A 23,782-nucleotide genomic window follows, 5' to 3' on the forward strand; every position below is an offset into this window, starting at 1 on the left:
TAACAAAAGAACCTTATCACGGAGCAAATTTAAAGACTCTCTTCATGAGAAAAAATACTTAATTTAAGAGTAAGCGTACCAGTGTCACGTGAATGTCCCCGTTAGACAGCCTAAAAGCAAATAGGCCTACTATGAAACACAAAATACCATGACATAAGACAGCTTACATGAATTTAGTACCAACTATAAACATGTAAACAATTAATAATAAGGACAGATATCCTACATTATCTGTAAAGTAATCTTTAGCATTTATTTATATAGTTACTGTCCCAGTGGTTAGGGATAAACCGGTGAGTTTAGTCAACATTAATTAAATGTAGCTAAACCTCTTGACCCCATGGGGCCCTCCCCTGGTGGTTCATGGACAACTTGAGTCCACTGAGCTAGGGGATTTGGGATCATTTGGTTTTAGGCATGGGACGGGGATGCTTAACTTTTTAGGTAACATTACAACCTAATTTTATTTTATTTTATTTTATAACAAAAATTGCAACTTGCACACTTTGCTAATGCATGTAGTATTATATTGTACTGCATCCACTCGCATTTTGCAGTATGCAAGCCAGCATGTTTTTCTGTCTATTCTGACCCACAATCCTCTGCACAGCGGATATATGAGCAAGAGGGTCAAAGTTCAAGGCACAATGTTATGACTAGTAGGATGTCCCCATTGTATGTATACTTCATGCAACAGTACATACTTTGTAAAGGCAGCTGCAGTATGTACTAAAAGTAAAAAAAAGTATGCAATTTGTAACGCAGCCTAGGTTTATAAGGTGCACACTTGATTTGTGTACTAAGACTGCTAAAGCCTGATATTAGCTTCACCAGGGTAGTCTCACAAAATTTTGCTCTACTGTAGTTTTTAAGCCACTTTTTATGCTACATAATGTCAGATTTGTAAAACTGTTTACATTTCAACATGAAAACAAGACATTTTTTCCCCTCCATTTATCATCTAAACAAGCAATTACACAAACTAATTAACTAAATAGTAATTTGTCTTCAAAATTCTGCCGCTGCTGAACTTCGGGAGCTTTAGAAAAATAGTGCACTGTCTCTTTAAGGTCCCTCAGCTAGTAAACTAGCAATTACACGAGTAGCAAACTAATTAACTAACCCAGGAAAAGAAAAAGTATGCGATTTGGAACGCAGCCTAGGTTTAGAAGGTGCACACTTCATTCGTGTACTAATACTGCTAAAGCCTGATATTAGCTTCAGATCTCATGTATTTTGCACAGGATAAGGACTGTAGATCTAGAGTGGATCTCTATGGCCTAGTTGTAGTAGTCTGGTATATTTATAGTGTATATTATTTATATTGTGTATACTATAGATATTATCTCTAGTGTTGATATGTATATTTACTATCTATCTATCTATCTATCTATCTATCTAACATTACACTAAGTTCCAGGTATGTTTTATATATATACCTACTAAGTGTTTTAATAGCAAAATCTTCAGGTGTACAAACGGGATTTCGCATTCAAATATCGCGAGATTTGAATGTTCGAACCAGTACTAGTTTTTAAGCCAGTTTTTGTGCTACATAACGTCAGATTTGTAAAAAATAAGACATTTTCCCCTCCATTTATCATCTAAACTAGCACTTACACGAGTAACTAATTAATTAACTAATTAACAACGCAGGTAACGTGAACTAAAGTAGCTAACTAATGTTAAGTGAATGATGGGAAATAACGGATGAATAAATCAGTGACGTCACATGTGAGACTACAACAGACAAAGCTCTGTGGCGGAGCTAACTACGCTATATTTTGAAAATGTCATCAGATAACGGTTACAGCATTAAACCAGTAAATAAATCAGTAATTAGTTACACTTATTGTCTTCAAAATACTGCTGCTGAACTTTCGGGGTTTAGTGCACTGTCTCTTTAAGGTCCCTCAGCTAATAAACTAGCAATTACATGGGTAGCAAACTAATTAACTAACCCAGGTAACGTGAACTAGCGTAGTTAACTAATGTTAAGTGAATCATGGGAAATAACGGTTGAATAAATCAGTGACGTCACGTGTGGGACTATAACAAAGCTAACGGTCAGTTACAGCAGTAAATAAATTAGTAATTAGTTACACTTTTTGTCCTCAAAATACTGCTGCTGAACTTTAGGGTTTAGAAAATTAGTGAAATGTCTCTTTAAGGTCCTTCAGTTACAATTACACGAGTAGCAAACTAATTAACTAACCCAGGTAACGTGAACTAAAGTAACTAACTAATGTTAAGTGAATGATGGGAACTAACGGTTGAATAAATCAGTGACGTCACGTGTGGGACTACAACAGACAAAGCTCTGTGGCGGAGCTAACTAAGCTATATTTTGAAAATGCTAGCAGATAACGGTCAGTTACATCATTAAACCAGTAAATAAATTAGTAATTAGTTACACTTCTTGTCCTCAGATACTTCGGGGTTTAGAAAAATAGTGCGCTGTCTCTTTAAGGTCTCTCAGCTCAGTCTGTTTCGTATTGATCAATCCACCATTTTCCAACACAGAGCGGCGGCAGTGCTGCTAACACACACACACACACACACACACACGGAGAGAGAGACAGAAAGCTCCGGCAGCAGCAGCAGCAGCGGCAGAGAGAAGAGAGAGCCACCCCTCTTCTACCTGGAGAGGAAGCCAGGGGACCGGTCATGGCAGCCAACATGTACCGGGTTGGAGGTAAGCTAAAGGAGAGGAAACCTCTCAGAAACCTTCCTGTAATAATGCTTTTATATGGCGGACTCGCCACGAACCGCCGCGGTTCTCTTATGGTGGTCCGTCTCTTTTTTCCTTCCCTTCTTTTTATTTCCCTCTAAAGCCAAAGAGAGCCTTGTGTGCTTCACATGATGATGATGATGGTGGTGGTGAAGAAGAGGAGGATGGTGATGGTGATGAAGAGTAGAGTGCTGGATTCTCCTTCTTGCTTGTTTTCTTTTGTGTTGTAACTTGACGATGATCCTCAACTTCTCGCATAATGCTGATGCACCTAAAGTAATGCATTGTGTTTTCTATATATTTAAGGTATAACATGGCGAACAAAAGTTTTTGTGCGTGCCATTCAACTACTACTCTTTCACAATAATAACTAACATTAACTAGTAATCCACCAAACCTGCAAGTAAGATTTGCAGGGATGCAGCAAGTTAGATGCTTTTAAAGAGAAAGTGCAAAAGAAAGGATAAAGTTAAAGCTTAGATAGGAATCTCATTGCATGCTTAAAGATGCATTTTCACATCTTTAACTAAGGGTCATTTCTTCTGATTTCTGTACAGGCATCTCCAGTTAATACCTAATATACCTAAAATTAACTAGTAATCCAATAAACCTGCAAGTAAGATTTTTGCAGGGAAGCAGCAAGTTAGATGCTTTTATAGAGAAAGGATAAAGTTAAAGCTGAGATAGGAATAATAATCTCATTGCATGCTTAAAGATGCATTTTCACATCTTTTAACCAAGGGTTATTTCTTCAGATTTTTGTACAGGCATCTCCAGTTAATACCTAATACTACTCTTTCACAATAATAACTAACATTAACTAGTAATCCACTAAACCTGCAAGTAAGATTTGCAGGGGAAATAGCAAGTTAGATGCTTTTATAGAGTAAGTGCAAAGAAAGGATAAAAAACACAGTTAAAGCTTAGATAGGAATAATAATCTCATTGCATGCTTTAAAGATGCATTTTCACATCTTTAACCAAGGGTAATTTCTTCTGATTTTTGTACAGGCATCTCCAGTTAATACCTAATACTACTCTTTCACAATAATAACTAACATTACTACTAGTAATCCACTAAACCTGCAGAAACCACTAACTAGTAATCCACTAACCTGCAAGTAAGATTTTGCAGGGGAAGCAGCAAGTTAGATGCTTTTATAGAGAAAGTGCAAATGAAAGGATAAAGTTAAAGCTTAGATAGGAATCTCATTGCATGCTTAAAGATGCATTTTCACATCTTTAACTAAGGGTCATTTCTTCTGATTTCTGTACAGGCATCTCCAGTTAATACCTAATATACCTAAAATTAACTAGTAATCCAATAAACCTGCAAGTAAGATTTTTGCAGGGAAGCAGTAAGTTAGATGCTTTTATAGAGAAAGGATAAAGTTAAAGCTGAGATAGGAATAATAATCTCATTGCATGCTTAAAGATGCATTTTCACATCTTTTAACCAAGGGTTATTTCTTCAGATTTTTGTACAGGCATCTCCAGTTAATACCTAATACTACTCTTTCACAATAATAACTAACATTAACTAGTAATCCACTAAACCTGCAAGTAAGATTTGCAGGGGAAATAGCAAGTTAGATGCTTTTATAGAGTAAGTGCAAAGAAAGGATAAAAAACACAGTTAAAGCTTAGATAGGAATAATAATCTCATTGCATGCTTTAAAGATGCATTTTCACATCTTTAACCAAGGGTAATTTCTTCTGATTTTTGTACAGGCATCTCCAGTTAATACCTAATACTACTCTTTCACAATAATAACTAACATTACTACTAGTAATCCACTAAACCTGCAGAAACCACTAACTAGTAATCCACTAACCTGCAAGTAAGATTTTGCAGGGGAAGCAGCAAGTTAGATGCTTTTATAGAGAAAGTGCAAAAGAAAGGATAAAGTTAAAGCTGAGATAGGAATCTCATTGCATGCTAAAAGATGCATTTTCACATGTTTAACTAAAGGTTATTTCTTCTGATTTTTGTACAGGCATCTCCAGTTAATACCTAACATTACCTAGTAATCCACTAAACCTGCAAGTGAGATTTGCAGGGAAATAGCAAGTTAGATGCTTTGATAGAGAAAGTGCAAAGAAAGGATAAAGTTAAAGCTGAGATAGGAATAATAATCTCATTGCATGCTTTAAAGATGCATTTTCACATCTTTTAACTAAGGGTCATTTCTTCTGATTTTTGTCCAGGCATCTCCAGTTAATACCTAATATTACTCTTTCACAATAATAACTCACATTAACATTAACTAGTAATCCACTAAACCTGCAAGTAAGATTTGCAGGGGAAGCAGAAAGTTAGATGCTTTTATAGAGAAAGTGCAAAGAAAGGATAAAGTTAAAGCTTAGATAGGAATCTCATTGCATGCTTTAAAGATGCATTTTCACATCTTTAATTTAGTGTTATTTCTTCTGATTTTTGTACAGGCATCTCCAGTTCATACCTAATCAAGATTCCTGTTTTCCCTCCCATTCATTTTCTGCTTATGATGCTCTGATTCATATCCTGTAGGTACTGTGTAAACATAGGCACATGAAAGTTACTGCAGCTATACCATAGTTTAATAAATAAGGATGTGATTGTGATTAGGGGAGGCTGGTATATTGGCAAGAATCTGGCGATATGATACCGGGGTTACGTCAGTATATTACGATACACTATAAGTAAGGCGATATATTGTGATTTTTTTTTTTTTGAAGAGGAGGATGGTGATGAAGAGTAGTGGTTCGCTTCACTGCTGGAATCTCCTTTGCTTGTTTTCTTTTGTGTTGTAACTTAACTATGATCCCCAACTTTGCATAATGCTGATGCACCTAAAGTCATTGTGTTTTCTATATATTTAAGGTAACATGGCGAACAAAAGTTTTTGCGTGCCATTCAACTACTACTCTTTCACAATAATAACTAACATTGCTACTAATAATCCACTAAACCTGCAAGTAAGATTTTGCAGGGAAGCAGCAAGTTAGATGCTTTTATAGAGAAAGTGCAAAAGAAAGGATAAAGTTAAAGCTGAGATAGGAATAATAATCTCATTGCATACTTAAAGATACATTTTCACATCTTTAACTAAGGGTCATTTCTTCTGATTTTTGTACAGGCATCTCCAGTTAATACCTAATCAAGGTTCCTGTTTTTTCCTCCCACTCGTTTTCTGCTTTTCTGTAGGTGCTGTGTAAAAATAGGCACATCAAAGTTACTGCAGCTATACCATAGTTTAATAAATAAGGCAGTGATTGTTTTTGTGGGGAAGCTGGATAGTAGGGCTGTGTATTGGCAAGAATCTGGCGATATGATACCGTATGATGATACCGGGGTTTACGTCAGTATATTACGATACACTACAAGTAAGGCGATATATTGCGATTTCTTTTTTTTTTTTTTTTGAAGAGGAGGATGGTGATGAAGAGTAGTGGTTCGCTTCACTGCTGGATTCTCCTTTTGCTTGTTTCCTTTTGTGTTGTAACTTGATGATGATCCCCAACTTTGCATAATGCTGATGCACCTAGAGTCATTGTGTTTTCTATATATTTAAGGTAACATGGCGAACAAAAGTGTTTGCGTGCCATTCAACTAATGCCTGGCTACTCTTTCACAATAATAACTAAAATTAACTAGTAATCCACTAACCTGCAGAAACAAAGAGAGAGGATTTGCAGGGGAAACAACAAATTAGATGCTTTTATAGAGAAAGTGCAAAGAAAGGATAAAAACAAAGTTAAAGCTGAAAGCATGCACGTACATACATTTAACTAAGTAGGTGGTTGTATTCAGTTTCATAGTCCCACACTTTACCTGTGATGCTGCCAAAATCCTGTGTATCCCATAATATCACATCATCAGTCACTGTGCTGCCCTCGTTGCATACTGAGTACATAATGTTGTGCAACTATTCGCTTTACAGTTGTAAAATATGTGTGGATATGAGCTCTAGAACACTGTTTTTAATGTATAAATCTGCATTGTAGTATGCAAAAATAATTTCCCAGCTTGAATCTCATCATACCACACCGTTGCATGTCAACAAAAATAAATGATTAGACAGGAAAATGCACAAAATTAACAACAGAATTTGTTTGACCTTATCACGGAGCAAATTTAAAGACGCTACTAAATTAAAGAGTAAGTGTACCAGTGTCACATGAATGTCCCACATTAGACAGCCTAAAAGCAAATAGGCCTACTATGAAACACAAAATACCATGACATAAAGACAGCTTACATGAAATTAGTACCAACTTTCAACATGTAAACAAAAGCGTGCCACCCTAACAATTAGGCTAGATACCCTACACTACTGAGATAGGAATAATAATCTCAATGCATGCTTTAAAGATGCATTTTCACATCTTTAACCAAGGGTTATTTCTTCTTATTTTTGTACAGGCATCTCCAGTTAATACCTAATCAAGATTTCTGTTTTCCCACCCACTCATTTTCTGCTTATATGCTGCTCTGATTCATATCCTGTAGGTACTGTGTAAAAATAGGCACATGTAAGTTACTGCAGCTATACCATAGTTTAATAAATAAGGCAGTGATTGTTATTGTGGGGAGGCTGGATAGTAGGTGCTGTGTATTGGCAAGAATCTGGCGATATGATACCGTATCATGATGCCGGGGTTTACGTCAGTATATTACGATATACTATAAATAAGGCGATATATTGCAATTTTAGGGAAACTGTCGTAGTATAAAGAACACACCACCATTAGGGTATAAAATCTGAGTAAAAGAAAGTTTATTTTTTTGTGCCATCATAACAGTGGGATCTGCATTTGCATTTATCACAATCCCTATAAAATCCAACATCATAGCACTACTTTGAGAGGGCACATCTCTTTGCAAATGAAATAAAGTATTTACTGAGTTCATCTTTGCATGTAATCTATTAATTAAAAATCAATAGTGTTTTTGAGAATCCATACAGTATCACAAAACTTAATATTTGATTTTTTAAAATATTTTCTTACACCCCTACTGGATATAAGAAAGGATGGAACGGCATAAAAGAAAACATAAGACGACAATCAGATGCTTTACACATTGAAAATATTAAGTGTAGCAGAATTTTGACTCAACATAACATTTTATTAGGCTGATGCTAAAATGTTCTGTCATAAGGTGTCAGAACAACCACATAAAAGTGGGCCATGACAGGCATACAGTATATATACTGTAGTAGATGGCACGTGTAACTATTCAGAGGATAGTTCACACCCCCGTTGAGATTTGATCAGTCTGTACATCCATCTAGCAGATATTTTCATTCATGTTTTTGATTGCAATCCGATGTCATCCTTGTTATAGTAGTTCTGTAGCCAAATTGTATACTTCTTTTTTTAACTGTATGCAAACAGGTGTATGTCAAAAGGAGATGGTATATTTACATGCGATCGCTGACAATTGTCTAGCGAAACAGGAATGCTGTGACTCTCCTTGGCACGGTACCCACATCAAAAATAGCCTGTAGTGAACGTCACACAGCCCTCGTCGTATTTAGCCAAATGAAACAAGGCCTACCTGAGTGAGAACAGGATTATGTCCACAGAGAGCAAGGCAGAAAGTTAACACTTCATCAGCCAAATGTTGCTGAGTTTAATACGTCTCTTCACGCTGAGATGCTGGACTCGTATGTCTTATCTGTAGAAAACTCATTTGCTTGCAAAGCAGTAAAAAATTGTGATTTACACTATTTCCCTGTCTGTCTGTCTAGTTTGTAGCTGTAAGGTGGTGTATTTTGGCCCCGTACTGCAGTAAACTATTCACATTAATACCTTAACAACTGTTGACCTATATCCAAGTTGTCCCCAGTCTGTCCAAAATCCACAACTGTAAACTCACAACTTTGTGGCCTCCTAGAGGATCATAATGTCCCTCAGGCACAGCAGCCAGGTTTTAGACCTGGTCACAGCACAATAGCTCCTGCATCTGTTTAGTTTACGCACTAAGGCAGCCTCCTCTTAGTTGATTAGTTGACTAATCAGACGTTCTGATCTTATTCGACCAAGATTTCTTTAGTTGATTAGTCGTTTTTAATGATTTTTTCATGCTGAATGACTTATTTCCAAGAAACTTATGAGCACATCTCTGGTAAACACAAGATTTAAAGTGGTGCTTTTGTGTGATTCTTTGTGCAGAAACCTTCAGATCTGTCGATTAAATCATCTAATCGATTATTTTTTATAAAAAGCATATGATTGTAAAGCGTGATCCTTGAGAGTCACAAGTCACGAGTGTCTGCACGACCAAAGTGACGTGACACCATCAGACGCAGCCCTTCGTGGGGGTTCCTTGCGTCATGTTTTTGTCTGTCTGCGCACATCCAAATTCTCCTAACTATGCGGACGTCGATGGTCGGCGAAAATAGAGAACTTTGAGGAGCATGGAGTATAAAAGATCCAAACGTTTCCTCGTCACGATTCCACATCCGTTCATGTCAGTGTGACCGTGTGGAAAGCATAACCGAGGCTTTAGTCGAAAAAGGATTTTTTTTGGTGCAGGACAGCCCTAGTACACACATAATATTCATTTTCTAACTCAGCACTGTAATGCACATTTTTATGGGCACCTTGCTGCTGGAATGAGCTGCAACACAGCTTGAAGTTAGAGACACTCATTCCTCTGAGATACTTTAAAGCTTTACTAGCTGCTTATATTTCTAATAACATTGGGGTTTTAATTAGTGTGGGTGTATGTGTGTGTGTGGTGGTTGTTTTGAGTGAATGTATTTTCTGTGTATATGTAATTTGTTTTTAGGTTTCTCTGGCAAAAGAGATGTTGTTCTCAATTAGATTTCCTGAGCTTAACTAGCTGATACCATAAAGTTCTTCTTTTCAATCATAACCTACGAGTGATTGTTCGCCCTTGGTAGTCATTATCAAAATATTACAAATAGGCCTAATTGTGTGATAACCCAAACTGATCTTAAACCACAAAGCATAAGAATCATATTACTGAATAAAACATACTATTAAATTGTTTTTCTACAGTCACAATCATAATATAGATAAAAAACAAGCACAATTTAGGCCAAAAAAAGGCTTAATATTTGACTGAAGTTTCTCCTGAGTGTAATTCAACCCAACGTCAGAACAATGCAGAACCCTTGGAAAGATGGCCGCCACTTTGTAAGACAATGCAGGATCATCTTGGAAAAGCAATGACTTCCCTTGTGATTGAACCGCAAACAAAAGCTGGCTCCGTAGGCCCTGATGTCTTTGTTTTTATCGTGCAGGCCACACGCCGCTCTTCCTGTGCCTGCAGAGCTCCTTCCTAGTGCTTCCCCTCCCCATACACAGGAAAGTGTTGGTGACTAAGTATAGGTTATATCATAAGTCTTATCAACTTAATGTTGGGAAGGGAAGAGAGGCTAGCCCAGAGCTATTGTGCACTGGCCACAGGAGTTTTAAAAGTCTGAACCTCCAAAAAAGAGTCACCAAGACTGGCTGCAAACTTGTTGTTCACACAAAAATGACTCTCATGAGACAACGAGAAAAGATTGTTCAAGTCTGTGTTAAAACAGTAGTAAGGTAACAGGTTTTGCTTGCTGTAATCATTCCTTCTGTTCATACTGGCCATTAAAAGATCCTTTTCTAATGCACTTCCAATGTAAGTGATGGAGGACAAAACCCACAGTCCTCTTTCTGTGCAAAAATGTATTCCTAAGATTATCTGAAGCTAATATAAGGGTTTAGCAGTCCATCTTTCGTCATGATGATCAAAAGGTAAACAGTGGAAATATTTGACTGGCCAACGCGGCGCCTCGCTGGATGACAAAACGCTGCATTGTGGCAAAATTTGAACCAGGTTCAACTTCTTTTGCCAGATGACTAGGGCCGTCCTCGACCACAGAAATTCTCTACTAACACTCGATTTTGTCGACTAATCGATTAGTTGATTTAATCGATAGATCTGTAAAACTGAGTTTCTCCACAAAGACAAAAGCACCACTTTAAATCTTGTGTTTACCAGAGATGTGCTTTTCACGCAGAGCTAATGTAGGTCTGAATGTGGCCTTAGTTGGACAAATCAAATGGGTATCTTCCACAGTTACAGACATTTTAGTACAAACCCACCTCAGTGTTTCCTCAAACAGTGTTTCTGTGCTGAGCTGCAGTGGAGGGATGATAACACAAAGAGGGAGTTTTGTACTAGAAGGACTTGCTGTGCATTCCAGTACCCATACTACCATACTATTTAGTATGCCAGAAAAAGATTTAGTATGGCCCAATACATAGTATGTCATGGTGCCTTCCAATGAAACTTGTGAGCTTGTGTTTACAACATGGGAAGTTGTGTACACAATATGCTTGGCGTTCAAGTGGTTAACTCTTGAAGAACACCGCTGCTAAGCAACGGCAATATTAACATTACTGTCGATGTCTAGAAGCCACATAGGCTAACAATTTAGCAAGCTAGCAAGTGGGTAACATAATGTAGTAAATGCAAAGGAATAATGAAAAAGATGAGGCCGTTGGGAAAATCAACATTTTCCTCAGAGATATTATAAAATTACGAAGAAAAACAAATGACTAAAATTACAATATATTCACTTGTAATGCACCAAAAAATGAACTTCCATGGACGCCGCCATTTCTGACAACGTCAACAAACCCATCACAACACGTGAACTCAGAGCTTTTAGAAACTTTCCACTTATGAGGTTGTGAATACCACATTAGGGGGACGTTCATATGGACTCTTCTCGTGAACACTGTAAACATGACCCCATTTGAAGGCACCATCAAATGCAGTATGCCAAAAATACCAGGATATATTACTACATTCGGTCGCAGTTTGCAGTATGCAAGCCAGCATGCTTTTCTGGCTATTCTGACCCACAATCCTCTGCACAGCGGATATATGAGCAAGAGGGTCAAGGTGCAATGTTATGACGAAGTAGTATGTCACAATTGTATGCATACTGCATGCAACAGTACATACTTTGTCAGCTGCAGTATGTGCAAAAAGTAAAAATATGATAATGTGATTTGGAACGCAGCCTAACTTTAGAAGGTGCACACTTGATTTGTGTACTAATACTGCTAAAGCCTGATATTAGCTTCAGATCTCATGTGTTTTTGCATAGGATGAGGACTGTAGATTAAGAGGGGATCTCTTGATGGCAAGTATGAACAGAAGAAATGTTTACAGCAAGCAAAACCTGTTTCAATCTTCATATGGGCACCTGACTATTGTTTTAAGACAGACTTGAAAATTTGTGAAGCTCTCCTTTAAATAAATACTTGTACCGAGGCTGTTGGAGTGTGACAACTCTTGTACAGAATGTGCTAAATGTGTTGTAGTGTTTACTAACTTTAAAAAGTGACAAACTTTGTTGTCAGTGCCCACATTTCTTTTGGCAGTTGGCTGGTGAGGATTTTCTCCATGCTGCCAGATATGATTCAGACCTCGCTTTAAAGGTGTCGTAATGTTTACTAATATACAAACTGACTAACTTACAAACTTTGACAGTGCCCACACTTTGTTTGGCTGGTGGCTGGTGTTAATTTCCCACGCTGGCAGTTGCCTCTCTCGCAGGTCTGGTGGGTGTACTCGCAGAAAGTTTAGAGACTCGCTCGCCGCCATCCTGCTAAATTCAGGATCATCAGTTAGACAGATGCAAGTGTCCCCATCATGGCATTTCTTTAGAGGCCAAACTGCACATACATCCATCACAATAAACAGTACTTGCTGCAAGCTATCTGGCGGCTTTGCGGCACCTCAGCTATTTGGATTTCAAGATCTGGTCGTCAAAGCTGCCCCAAAATAGTTGTTTGAGAAAGAAGTTTTTGTGTAAAACCGACACATTTGCTGATTAATCACATGTGAATCAGAACAAGCTGCGCTGGTGGTTGCGGTGCAAGACAGATGCATGATGGGAGTGAAGTTGCCGCCACTGTTTATATATCCAAAGATCCCTCTGTGCTTAAACATTACTGAACAGATTAACTCTGACATTTATGAAAAAGGCATGTTTTATGTTTTACATGAAATGGTGTTCAGTGTGGATTATCTCTAGAGCTGCAACAATTAATCGATTAGTTGTCAACTATTAATCGCCAACTATTTTCATAATTGATTAATCTGTTTGAGTCATTTTTTAAGGGAGAAAAGTCAAAATTCTCGTCTTAAATGTGAATATTTTCTGGTTTCTTTACTCCTCTTTGACAGTAAACTGAATGTTTTTGAGTTGTGGACAAAACAAGACATGTGAGGACGTCATTTTGGGCTTTGGTAAACACTGATTGACATCTTTTATCATTTTCTGACATTTTATAGACCAAACAACTAATCGAGAAAATAATCGTTAGTTAACTTGCAACCCTAAATATCCCCAAGGTCAGTAGAAAGTGGTAGAGCATTAAGTAAAAGACATTTATCTATTATCTGAATGTAGATGTTCACTTTCTTCAGCCAGGAGTGACCAGTGGGACTAGGTTAGATAGATGTGTTAGTTATAGTGATATCAAAGTGTGAAAACAAGGTGTGAGATCGATTGAAAAACTACTCGCTGCTACCAGAAACCTCCCTCCATACTATGACAGTCTGAGCCATAATCTCTTCCACGGTTGCTGCTCACGACGGCAGACACACCTCTCAGTGGGAGTGTGTGTGAGTAAGCATTGGGTGGGGCGTGGGGGTATGTGCGCATGGACAAGAGTGGGCGGATGTTCACGTTCTCCGCTTCCTGCTTCTCCATCTTCTCTTCCCATTTCACTACTGTAGTATGCTGTACTGTATATAGACATCACTACTGTATTTTCACTGAAGGTTCAATACTTTTTTTAATCCCAAATGCATTGTGTCTGTGCATCAAGTATTAAAAACTATCAAGCACATAAAGTTGTTCACTTAGATGCTTGATGTTGTGCTTTTTTTTTTTTATCACATTTGGTTTAGGGCCACAACTAACAATTATTTGTTGATTGTTACTAAATCTGTTGATTATTTTTTCAATTAATCGATTAGTTGTTTGGTCTATAAAATGTAAGAATGTATCAATCAGTGTTTCCCAAAGCCCAAGATGACGTCCTCAAATGTCTTGTTTTGTCCACAACTCAAAAGATTTTCAGTTTACTGTCATAGAGGAGGAAAGAAACCAGAAAATATTCACATTTGAGAAGCTGGAATCAGAGAATTTTGACTTTTTTTCTTAAAATACTAGACAGATTAATTAATTATCAAAATAGTTGGCGATTGATTTAATGGTTGACAACTAATCAATTAATCGTGGCAGCTCTAATTTGGCTAATTTGAATTGTGTAGTTTAATACAATATTTTTTAGGCAAACTTCCCATACAGCTTATTGTGTCAAGACAACTTTAAACTGTGATGCATCTGAGAAATTTGGCTTCATTTGTTGAGTTTTTTGGTGTAAGTGTAACCAAAATAAGGTATCCCAAAAAGGTTTTGTATTAGTAATAAAACTCCGCTATTATATTTGCACTTGTATGGAAAAATGTCAGACCACACACACGTTTCTAGTACTCTTACAGAGTTGGTCCGACACTGCTACGATTCCTCCAGTTTGTGTTTATGCCTGCTGGGACTGGTGTGCCCATAAGGCTTTGCTGTTGGCATGCAAGGGCAGGAAATATTGCCTAAATGGAGTGCCGAGGCAGGAACTGTCTTGATTCTCTATCAGGTGATCACCAAATGTTGGCAGATAGTGTGATTGATGCTGCAACAGAGCTTCTTCCGTAGGATATATACGATATAGCACCATAACGCAAACTTTTTGGCTCGTACTCCTTTAAAACCAAGCAATGCCTAAATTACTCGCAACCCGTCGTCACAGATTACATATCTCTACAGTTAAAACAAAGAGTGATGTTCCCTTCTCAAATAGTTTTAATTTAACCGTTTCCCTGAAGTCCTGAAGAGATAAAACTCTGCAGTATTTCTCCATCAAGCTGATAAAATTAATTTGTGTTGCAGAAATGTTTCATTAATTATTTTGCGAACCCCCAGTTTTTTTTTTTGCGACCCTTAGGGGGTTCCTGACCATTGCACTAAGGTGTGGTTTTTGATACATGAAAATATCAGATATGAAAACCTCTCTAACTTATTAAACAACCATCTAACAGTCTTTACAAACTTTAAATTTATGATTAGACAACTTGCAAGTGTTGGCCTAGATGGGACAGCGTGATACTTCTTGCACACGGAGATGTTTTTACAGCCTTCACTGTCTGTCATGGCATGCACAGGTGGCATACTTGAATTATGCCGGTCCGGTTTTGGAAAGCACCCTCTATAATGTTAATAATTCTCAGATATGAGTCAGATTGTCCCAAATTAACAAGTCATGACAAACTGACTGCTATAGAAACGGGATCAGTTTTACCAACAAGCTGTAAGTGAGTAGTTTAAATAGTAATCCATAAGTAGTGTGCAGGTGTGCACCATGCCAAAGTCTTTTTATGGTCGTATATTTTTACAGTTAGTCCCCCACCTCAATGTCAATTAATATACCTTTTTTAATTCTCTCATTTCAGATGTTTGCTCCTAATTTACCTGTGTTAGTAACTCATTCACTCACTTAACATGTCTGCTAGGCGCCGTACTTCTCTCTGCTCTCTGACTCCATCAGTTATCTCATGTTCTCTCATCATTGCGTTTTATCGGACTGTCTGTCTCTCTCTGGCCTGGTTTGAATCAGCCCAGCAGACTCTCTCTTTTGGGGCTCAGTAACATGCCTTGATTGGCTCGCACAAAATTCGACTGCACTGTGACATCACAGGCGCCGGAGCTTGCGGATTGGCTGACGCTGGGAGCGGGGGATGGAGAGTGGGGAGAGGGGGGGTGGGGGTGGGTGGGGGGTTATACGCGGATTGAGGCGGCAGGAGGGCTGATGGGAAAATGGAGAGACTGAGTGACGCTGCTCAGTGCCTACAGGCCTCTCTCTCTCTCTTTCTCTCTCCCTCTCTGTTGCTCTCATTTTGAGTTCCTCTCCAGCTCGCTCTCCACCAGGCTTCAGCTCCTCACATGGTGGAAACTCCAACACTCAAACAGCCCACTCTTGACTGTCACTTAACCGTTTTCTCCCCATATTCGTTTTTTCTTGCCGTAGGCGGCGAGGAGGGGACACGGGTTGAACTTAAAAGTGATTCCATTTTTGGTAACTGAAGTTCCTGTGCCAGGAAAAAGGAAGACGGCGAGCTATCCCACCTTCACAGTGACGCTAAATGCACTGGGAGACATTGCTCCCATCACGAAAAACAACTTACTGTGTGGTGGCGAATCACACCCAACGCCACACCAAACCTGACATGTGGTTCTGCTTCAGTTTGAAATGGTCATGACGCATTTTGGCTCTCGATTAATTGGTCCCTCGGAGCTGGCCAACGTTTAAGACCACACAAAAAAAAAACGTCAACATTTTCTCTCTGAGGTTTGTCATGAGACCCATCCCTGTTTTTCAAACGTGAAACTACTTTTTGATCAGGATTCTTTTGAACAGTGACAGTTTTAATTTACCTTTTATGTGACCAGGAAATGTTTTTGTATATTCACATAAGAGCCTTAACCATTAGGCGATTAGTCATTCAGTCAACTAGTGTAAGGATAGAAAATAGGCCAGACCCGAATGCTTCGAAGCTTCGACCATTGCCATGGTAATCGACCTCCAAATCACTATTTAAATGCTTTGTTTTTTTTGTTTTGTTTTTATATAAGAATGTAATGATAAAGTATAAATCCCCAAATAGCCCATGAAATAAGGAATAATCCCACATCATTATTCATTCTTCATATTCAACATGAATTGTTATTAGTTATTCTCAGATGGATATCACAGTTTCTTGTGTGTGGCGGTGCGTGTGTGTACAGTAGTGTGGCAGCGGCGCTGTCCCGGGCGCCGCACCACGCCGCGAAGCTTCAAATACCTTCGAATATTTCTCACCGAAGCTTTGAAGCCCAAAAAAAAAAGCCATTCGGACAGCCCTGATAGAGAATTAACAAATTTGATATGTAATTGATCATTTAGTAATTTATCAAGCAAAAATGCTAAACTTACAGCTTCTAAAATGTGATGATTTGTTGCTTTATTCTGTTTCATATCTATGTAAATGTTATTAAAAATAGTAAACAATCAGGGTTCGACATTTGCCATGGCCCAACAAAAAGTTATTCTGTTGCCACCACATATCCCCTGTAGGTGGGCCCCTGTGGCCATCAAGTTTTATCAGGTCTCTCTTGAGAATGAGACAGTGTGTCTCAGTGAGTTCGAGGTGTCCTTGTCCTAACCATAGACTGTATACTGAATGTGAAGTAAGCGTCTGGGACAAAATCATTTTGATTGCATCGTTCTCTCTTGGTGGGTCCTAACTGGCCACGAGTGATGCAGCGCTGCCCAGCGCGACTGACCTTTTGTCAGACATCGGTATCTTTAGCGTTGCGATCAGAAGATCGGCATTAATGCTTTCTACTCGCCGTTAGGTGTTAGCCACCGGTGGGCTTGGTGGCCAGGGGGGGTCAGTGCTTAAAAATATTAGCGTCTATGACTCAAAATTGAAGAAATCACCTCAAACTCTGATTTCACAGATTAGTTGATAATGGAAGTGATCGTTCGCTGGACCCCTAATTAACATACACGTGAGAATTACAGTATCCCGTTCAGTGTGTTACCCAGTGGGATTTAAGTTCAAGGCTTATTGATTTTTATCTACCATGTTTTTTCTTGAACATGGTGTAAAATGCACCTTGAAAATCGTAATTTTCAAAGGTGATGTACTCGAGCCCAAGGTGACGTCTACTAATTGCAATTTTTTGCAACACAAACACAGTCTAAAACCCAAAGATACTCAAGTTTCCGTGGATTAAAGATGAGGAAAAGCAGCAAATCCTCACATTTGAGAAGCTAGAAGCATCCTGTGCTTGGCATTTTTCGGTTGCTCCAATGCACCTCGGCTGTGCTTCCTCACTAATGGGAGTCTCGCTCATTTTTTCCCAATCCACCGTTTCACAGCCAGTCTGATGATCACAAGCCAGTTTCTCCGACCTCCGACCTTCAGGCCCGCTGCCTCTCCCATGTGTGTTTAGAAAACGAGCAAGCCCGATATCTTGTCTTCATTTTCTGTCTCGGCGCCGCTCAATTTCAAGTTGGCCTGTTTGATATTCAGCAGCAGGACGAAGATGTCACAGTGGCAGTGGAGTCTAGTAACAAGCTGTTTCAGGGTGAAGAGTAGACAAGCGTGATGTGACGATCTCTCCTCGTCTCGTAGCGATGTTGAGTACTGAGTATGTGGTTGCCAGTAGAAGCTGTTATTGAAATTACACTCTATGTGCTTTCTGAACTACTGCTGCTGCTGCTGCTTTGGTTAACCCACGAGAGGAAGTGTTATGTTCTTACAGCTTTACACAAATGATCATATTAGGAATTATTTAATTGAATTTACTTTATATTGTCTGTACCCTACCTACTAGTAGCTTTAAGCTACCTTAATTAGAGATAAATTACATTTCTGATTCCTTCCAAAGACGGGGTGTGAATCGGCTCTGTTCAGTTGTGTAAGTGTGGGTGGAGAGAGGAATACCAATAGGGAGAGTGGAGCAAAAGGTTTCCCAGTCAAAGGTGTTCCCCTTACTCAGAATCAGTGGCTGCTTTGCATTGTAGTCTGTTTCAGATAAATGTGGGTGTAAATCTGCCTCTTCTGCCTCTGAGATATTAGATTTCTCATTTTTTGACAGAGATCAGCAGACATGATGTTTAGTATTTATAGTTCAGATGTGAACATATTTCTTGAGTCTATAAATTGTCAGGAAATAACAAGAAAAATGCCCATCACAGTTTCCCAGAGCCAAGGGGGGATGTCTTCAAATTGCTTGTTTTGTCTGACTGACAGACAATTTTGCAATCGAGTCAAGACCAAGTAGGGATGCAAAGGGTCAGTAATTTTACTAAATAATTCTGGAAAATTTTCCAAGGGAAGTTAAGCTCAGGAATTCTGGAAATGTTGCACGATTTCAACATAAAAATCGGACCATTTTTTTTTTTAAAAAGTGAACTTATTTGGAGGGGAAATGGACATTAAACAGCAATACTAGGTTTTATGGCATGTTTTGGTTGAATGTATGCCCATTTAATTGAATTGTATCCATGCACTGCATTCAGCAGCACTCGTCCATCACAGCAAAGTACACAATTTATAACAAACACCTTCTGCTGCTAGTTAGCTGTTACCATGTGGGATGAGCTTGATTGAGCATGCTAATTGAGTTGTTTTAATTAATCTGTTTCCCTTCATTCATTATTGTAAAACATTACTTTTATAAATGAGTTGTTCACGTTCAACTCTTGAGTTTGCACACAGCCCACATTGTTGGCCTTTCCTCATTAATTAACTTGCTAGCTGACTAACTGACCACATGGCACATTTAATCACAGATGGATTTGACAAATTGATGGATTTTTTGTGTTCGAAGAATGTTCTGTTCATGAACAAAGGGCTTAGTCTTCAGAGGGTTAATCGATTGACTAACTGATACTGATATATTTTCATTTCTATCAGAAGGGTTAATTATGCTTGCTTATTATGATATGGTAAAAGTTCTGTTTCTATCTGCATATGACGTGATAAATAGTACAGCCCGAGCAAATAGCCCTTATATTTTCATGTTATTCTGGTTATTTCCCGTTGATTCTCATAAATTCCCATGGAAAGTTTCCACCTTGAATTTTGCCAAGTCCAAACTGGGATGAGACAGAGACTAAAAAAAACAAAGTATGGTATTCTTCATACTGCTGTCTTACTGTTGTTCATACTGAGAGTCAACTGTATATAAAATATCACGGCATTCCTCTGGAATTTTGAAAATTTGGAAATATGTTAGGAGCAGGAAATAATATGAATTCGATTTTTATGTTTCATTATTTGCTAAAATTGTGATTACAACTCTGAAAAAAAGACTTTAATGCACAATGGCACAAGCCAAAAATATAGCTTACATTTGTGCATAATAGGTGTGAAACAAAAAGATTGACTTTGTATAATAGAGGAGACCGGTGACGTAATAACTAGAGCTGAAACAACGAGTCGATCAATCTGTTAGTCTAGCAACAGAATATTAATAATCAAATCATTGTTTCTATCTTTTTCAAAGTTGATGCTCACAAATCTCTCTGTCTAGTTTCTCCAAAGTGAGGATTTGTTGTTTTTCTCTTTTTATATCATTGTAAACTGAATATGTTTGGGTTTTGGACTGTTGGGCACACAAAAAAAGATGTCACCTTTGGCTCTGGCAAATTATAATGGGCATTTTTTAATATTTGTTTTACTATTTTCTGACAAAACGATTAGCCGCTTTAAACAAGAAACCCTACTCGAGATGATACCAGTAGATATCAGTACTACAGCCAAAGATATTCACTTTACAATAATACAAATTAAGAAAATCAAGCACATTTTTACATTTGAGAAGCTGGAAACAGAAAATATTTGTTTTTTTTTTACTTCACAACTATCAAGATAATTGTTTATTAATTATATGTCCTTCTCTGTATTCTTATTCCACCATGTTACAATGACTATATTCTGCCAGAAAGACAAAAGATGGTCCACAATACAAGATACATTAGTTGTTTTAACAATGTTGAGATGTTTGTAGGTGCATTTTTCCTTTAACTCTGGCTATGTCATGGTAAAGCAAGAGAGATCCGGATGTCAGTGCAAATCCTGGGTGTGTGAGCGTGATGAGTGCATGCCTAAACCAGTTAGTGTTGGACGCAGGAGGTGCAGGAAATAAGAGCAGGAGTCCGCTGTGTATCGCGGTTATGCTGGTGGAATTTTCGGGCGATCTCTGGCCTAGTCGGTCAAGAAGACGGAGGCCCGCGGGGAGCGTGGGGGGATGGGCGGGTGAGGTTCAGGGTGAAGGGAGGATAGCTCCAGCTCCAGGCAGCCAACCAAGTGTGGTGTATAATCTGACAGCACTCAGCCAAGACACATGCAGGGCTAAGACCAGGCACCCTACCAAGACTGGGGCCTGTGGGGACATCCTGGTGAGAGCTAAGCCTCCAATGGGCCTGGAGCAGTGCCAGGAGCCACACACACACACACACACACACACACACACACACACACGCACACTTGAATGCATAGTAAAGTCACACATGCGTAGTAAAGCTTGTGCAGTCTCTCATACACACCCACACAAATGCAGACACACCGTGCATGCAAACACAACAACACACAGTAATAAGACAAAGAAAGCATGAGGAAATACAAGGCTGCAGTCTGAATGGAAAGCATAGGAGAGCCAGATTTATTATGTGTTTTTTGTGCGTCAACATCTCATTCAGTCAGACCTCCCAACTACAACTGGATCTCCTGTGCATGAAATTAACCTAATGTCGAGTTAAACCAACATTTTGGTGGACGTCTGTGTCGCACTTTCCTGTTGACTAATTAAGCTGTCGTAGTTTGGTCCAACTGGAAATCACCCTGAACATTTGGATGACCTCGAAATGCTGACTGACATTTCTCTTTGCTCTTTTTCCCCCACTCCCTCCTTCTCCCTCTCTTGCTGTTCCTCCGCAGATTATGTTTATTTTGAGAACTCGTCCAGTAACCCACTGCTGATCAGGAGGATAGAAGAGTTGAACAAGGTGAGTGCGCTTGAATGCAGCACAAAACTGACAGTTGTACATCACATTTCATGCCTTTGTCTTAACCCTACAACAGCCATCCTTCCATCTGATTTGTTAGAGATTGAACAGATCAGATCAGTTTTATTAGATACCATATGTTCTTGACTTTATCCCTAAATATAAAATAGTCTAAATTTGTCTTGTAGTGTAAAACAAATCTTTACTTTTCTGTAGAATGCCCTTTTGGGTTCTCGTTAAGCTGAATTTTGGATCTTTTTGTGATAATTAGAAGCTACTTTATACTATTCAACCTGGACTATTCAATAAAAAGGTTTCTTTTTATTGGGGGGTAGGAAAAAATACCAATACTGTTTGATACTCTTTGTCTTTTCCACTTGTTTTATTCATGTTATGTTGCTCAGGATCAGTACATTTAGTCAGTTTACAAGGTATTTAAATGAAACATTATTGTTAAAAATAATTCTGGTTTGTGACCGTTCAAAAGATTACAAATTGAGTCCAGTATAGACCTGAAAGGATTAGCCCATTAATCAATTTGATAAGCGATTATTCCGTAATAACTATTTTTTTTCATGCAAAAATACCAAACATTCCTTTTTTTCAGCTTCAGAAATGTGAGGATTTGCAGATTTTCTTTGTTGTATATGACAGGTCAGGTTTTAGACTGTTTGTCTGAGGAAAGGAACAATTTGAGGATGTCCCCGTGGTCTTTACAAAATTGTATGGGTAATTTTTCCTGACTTTTCATAGACTACGGCTGTCCTCAACCAAAGAAATTCTTAGTAGACTAATCGATTAGTTGATTTAATCGACATATCTGTAAAACTGAGTTTCTCCACAAAGAATCACAACAAAAGCACCACTTTAACTCTTGTGTTCACCAGAGATGTGCTCACAAGTTTCTTGGAAATAAGTCATTCAGCATGAAAAAAGCATAAAGAATGACTAATAAACTAAAGAAATCTTAGTCGACTAAGACCGAAACGACTTGATTGATTAATTGATTATTGAAGAAATTATCAGCTCATTAATCGATAATGAAAATCATCGTTAGTCTCAGCTTTACAGATTCTTAACTTATAGGAAAATGGAAAATTTGGCTCTCGTATGAAAATTGGATATTTTGTTGGACACTGGCATGATTACTCGCAACATCAAGATCATTATTTACTTAAGAAACAGTTATTTAAAGGGGCTCTATACGATATCCTGAGCATTAATATGGCATCAAACAACTATTTGCTATGTAAAGATATAGAGGAATAATGTCCACCTGAGCAGAGAATGAAGTCTCTCTCCCTCTGTGTGTGTTGTAATCAGAGCTTCTCTGCGCTTTGTTGACATATCCGGTCTGGCCACCCGTGCTTTTAGTGAATGTGAGCGTGCCCAACTGGCTAGCTCATGACTTGCCGTCACCATGTTGAGAGCCGTTGAGGAGCAATAGAAATGCTCCCAATCCCGTATTTAGCTCTTTGTGCTGCTTTCTTAGTATCTTAAAACCAACATTTTGTGAGATAATCATCATCTATAACCATCCAGTTGATATGCTAATAACATAATGAGAATAATAGTTATAATTGCAATACACCATTATAAATATAGAAAATGAGTGGGCATGCACTGGCGATAGTAAAAGCAGTATTGAAATGTCACACGTATGATGATAATGTCGCTCTGGATGCTGTCTGGTAAATCCCAGCCTGCCATCTTGTACATTGTTGAGTCAAAGAAGCAGAAAAGAGGCCTGTCTCTGTGGACTAGTTACAGGTGCCCGCTGTCTGTCCCCTGTCCCAGGCCTGCGCTGGATAATATGGAGGCTGTTTAAAGTGATTGACACAGAGCTCAGAGTGAGCGCTCTATTCTGCCTGTCACTGTCAGTCTCTGCTCCTCAGGGAGCTCTGGCTTTCTCTTCCATAAGGTTTGAGATGCACGTTTAGGAAGTATAGAACAGTGTAGGGAAAGTCTTGACAGCTGCCAGCTGCTCAAAACTATGGAACAAAAATTAAGAATTTGGCTGAACTGACTGAACCTAAAAGCCTTTTTTACATAATGCCAACAGTCTCTTAAATGTACATCAGCGACGTACAGATCAATGTCTTTTACTTAATGCAACAAATTTATAATTTTTAGAAATTCAAATATGCACAAATGATTTTATTTAAAGGTTACAGAAGCCAGGGTTACAACTAACTCTTCTTTCGTCGTTGATTACACTGCAGAATATTTCCCTCATTACTCTTTTGGTCCATAAAGTGGAAGAAAATAGTCTAAAATGTGCAAGATAACGGTGTCAGATTACTTGTTTTGTCTTTGTCAAGACTAAAGATTTCAACTTTATTACCATATAGGACAAAGAAAAGCTGAAAATCCTCACAGTGGAGAAGGTGGAACCAGAGAATATTTGGCATTTTTGTTTAA

General features: G+C 38.4%; 1 protein-coding gene across 3 annotated transcripts in view; it reads left to right on the top strand.

Annotated features, from left to right (window-relative positions):
• mta1 (metastasis associated 1) overlaps window positions 1-23,782 on the top strand; it is a 62,451-nt gene that overhangs the window by 1,272 nt on the left and 37,397 nt on the right. For 2 of the 3 annotated variants that reach the window (XM_037796122.1, XM_037796123.1), the window contains exons 1-2: window positions 2,334-2,695; window positions 21,294-21,361. In XM_037796122.1, the coding sequence (XP_037652050.1) occupies window positions 2,668-2,695; window positions 21,294-21,361 (96 nt within the window). In that variant the 5' untranslated portion in view covers window positions 2,334-2,667. Of the gene's footprint in view, window positions 1-2,333; window positions 2,696-21,293; window positions 21,362-23,782 lie in introns of those variants that run through there. The other variant, XM_037796124.1, reaches the window with a different exon arrangement.

Source organism: Sebastes umbrosus, chromosome 16 (assembly GCF_015220745.1).
Source record: "Sebastes umbrosus isolate fSebUmb1 chromosome 16, fSebUmb1.pri, whole genome shotgun sequence".
NCBI classification, from domain to species: domain Eukaryota; kingdom Metazoa; phylum Chordata; class Actinopteri; order Perciformes; family Sebastidae; genus Sebastes; species Sebastes umbrosus.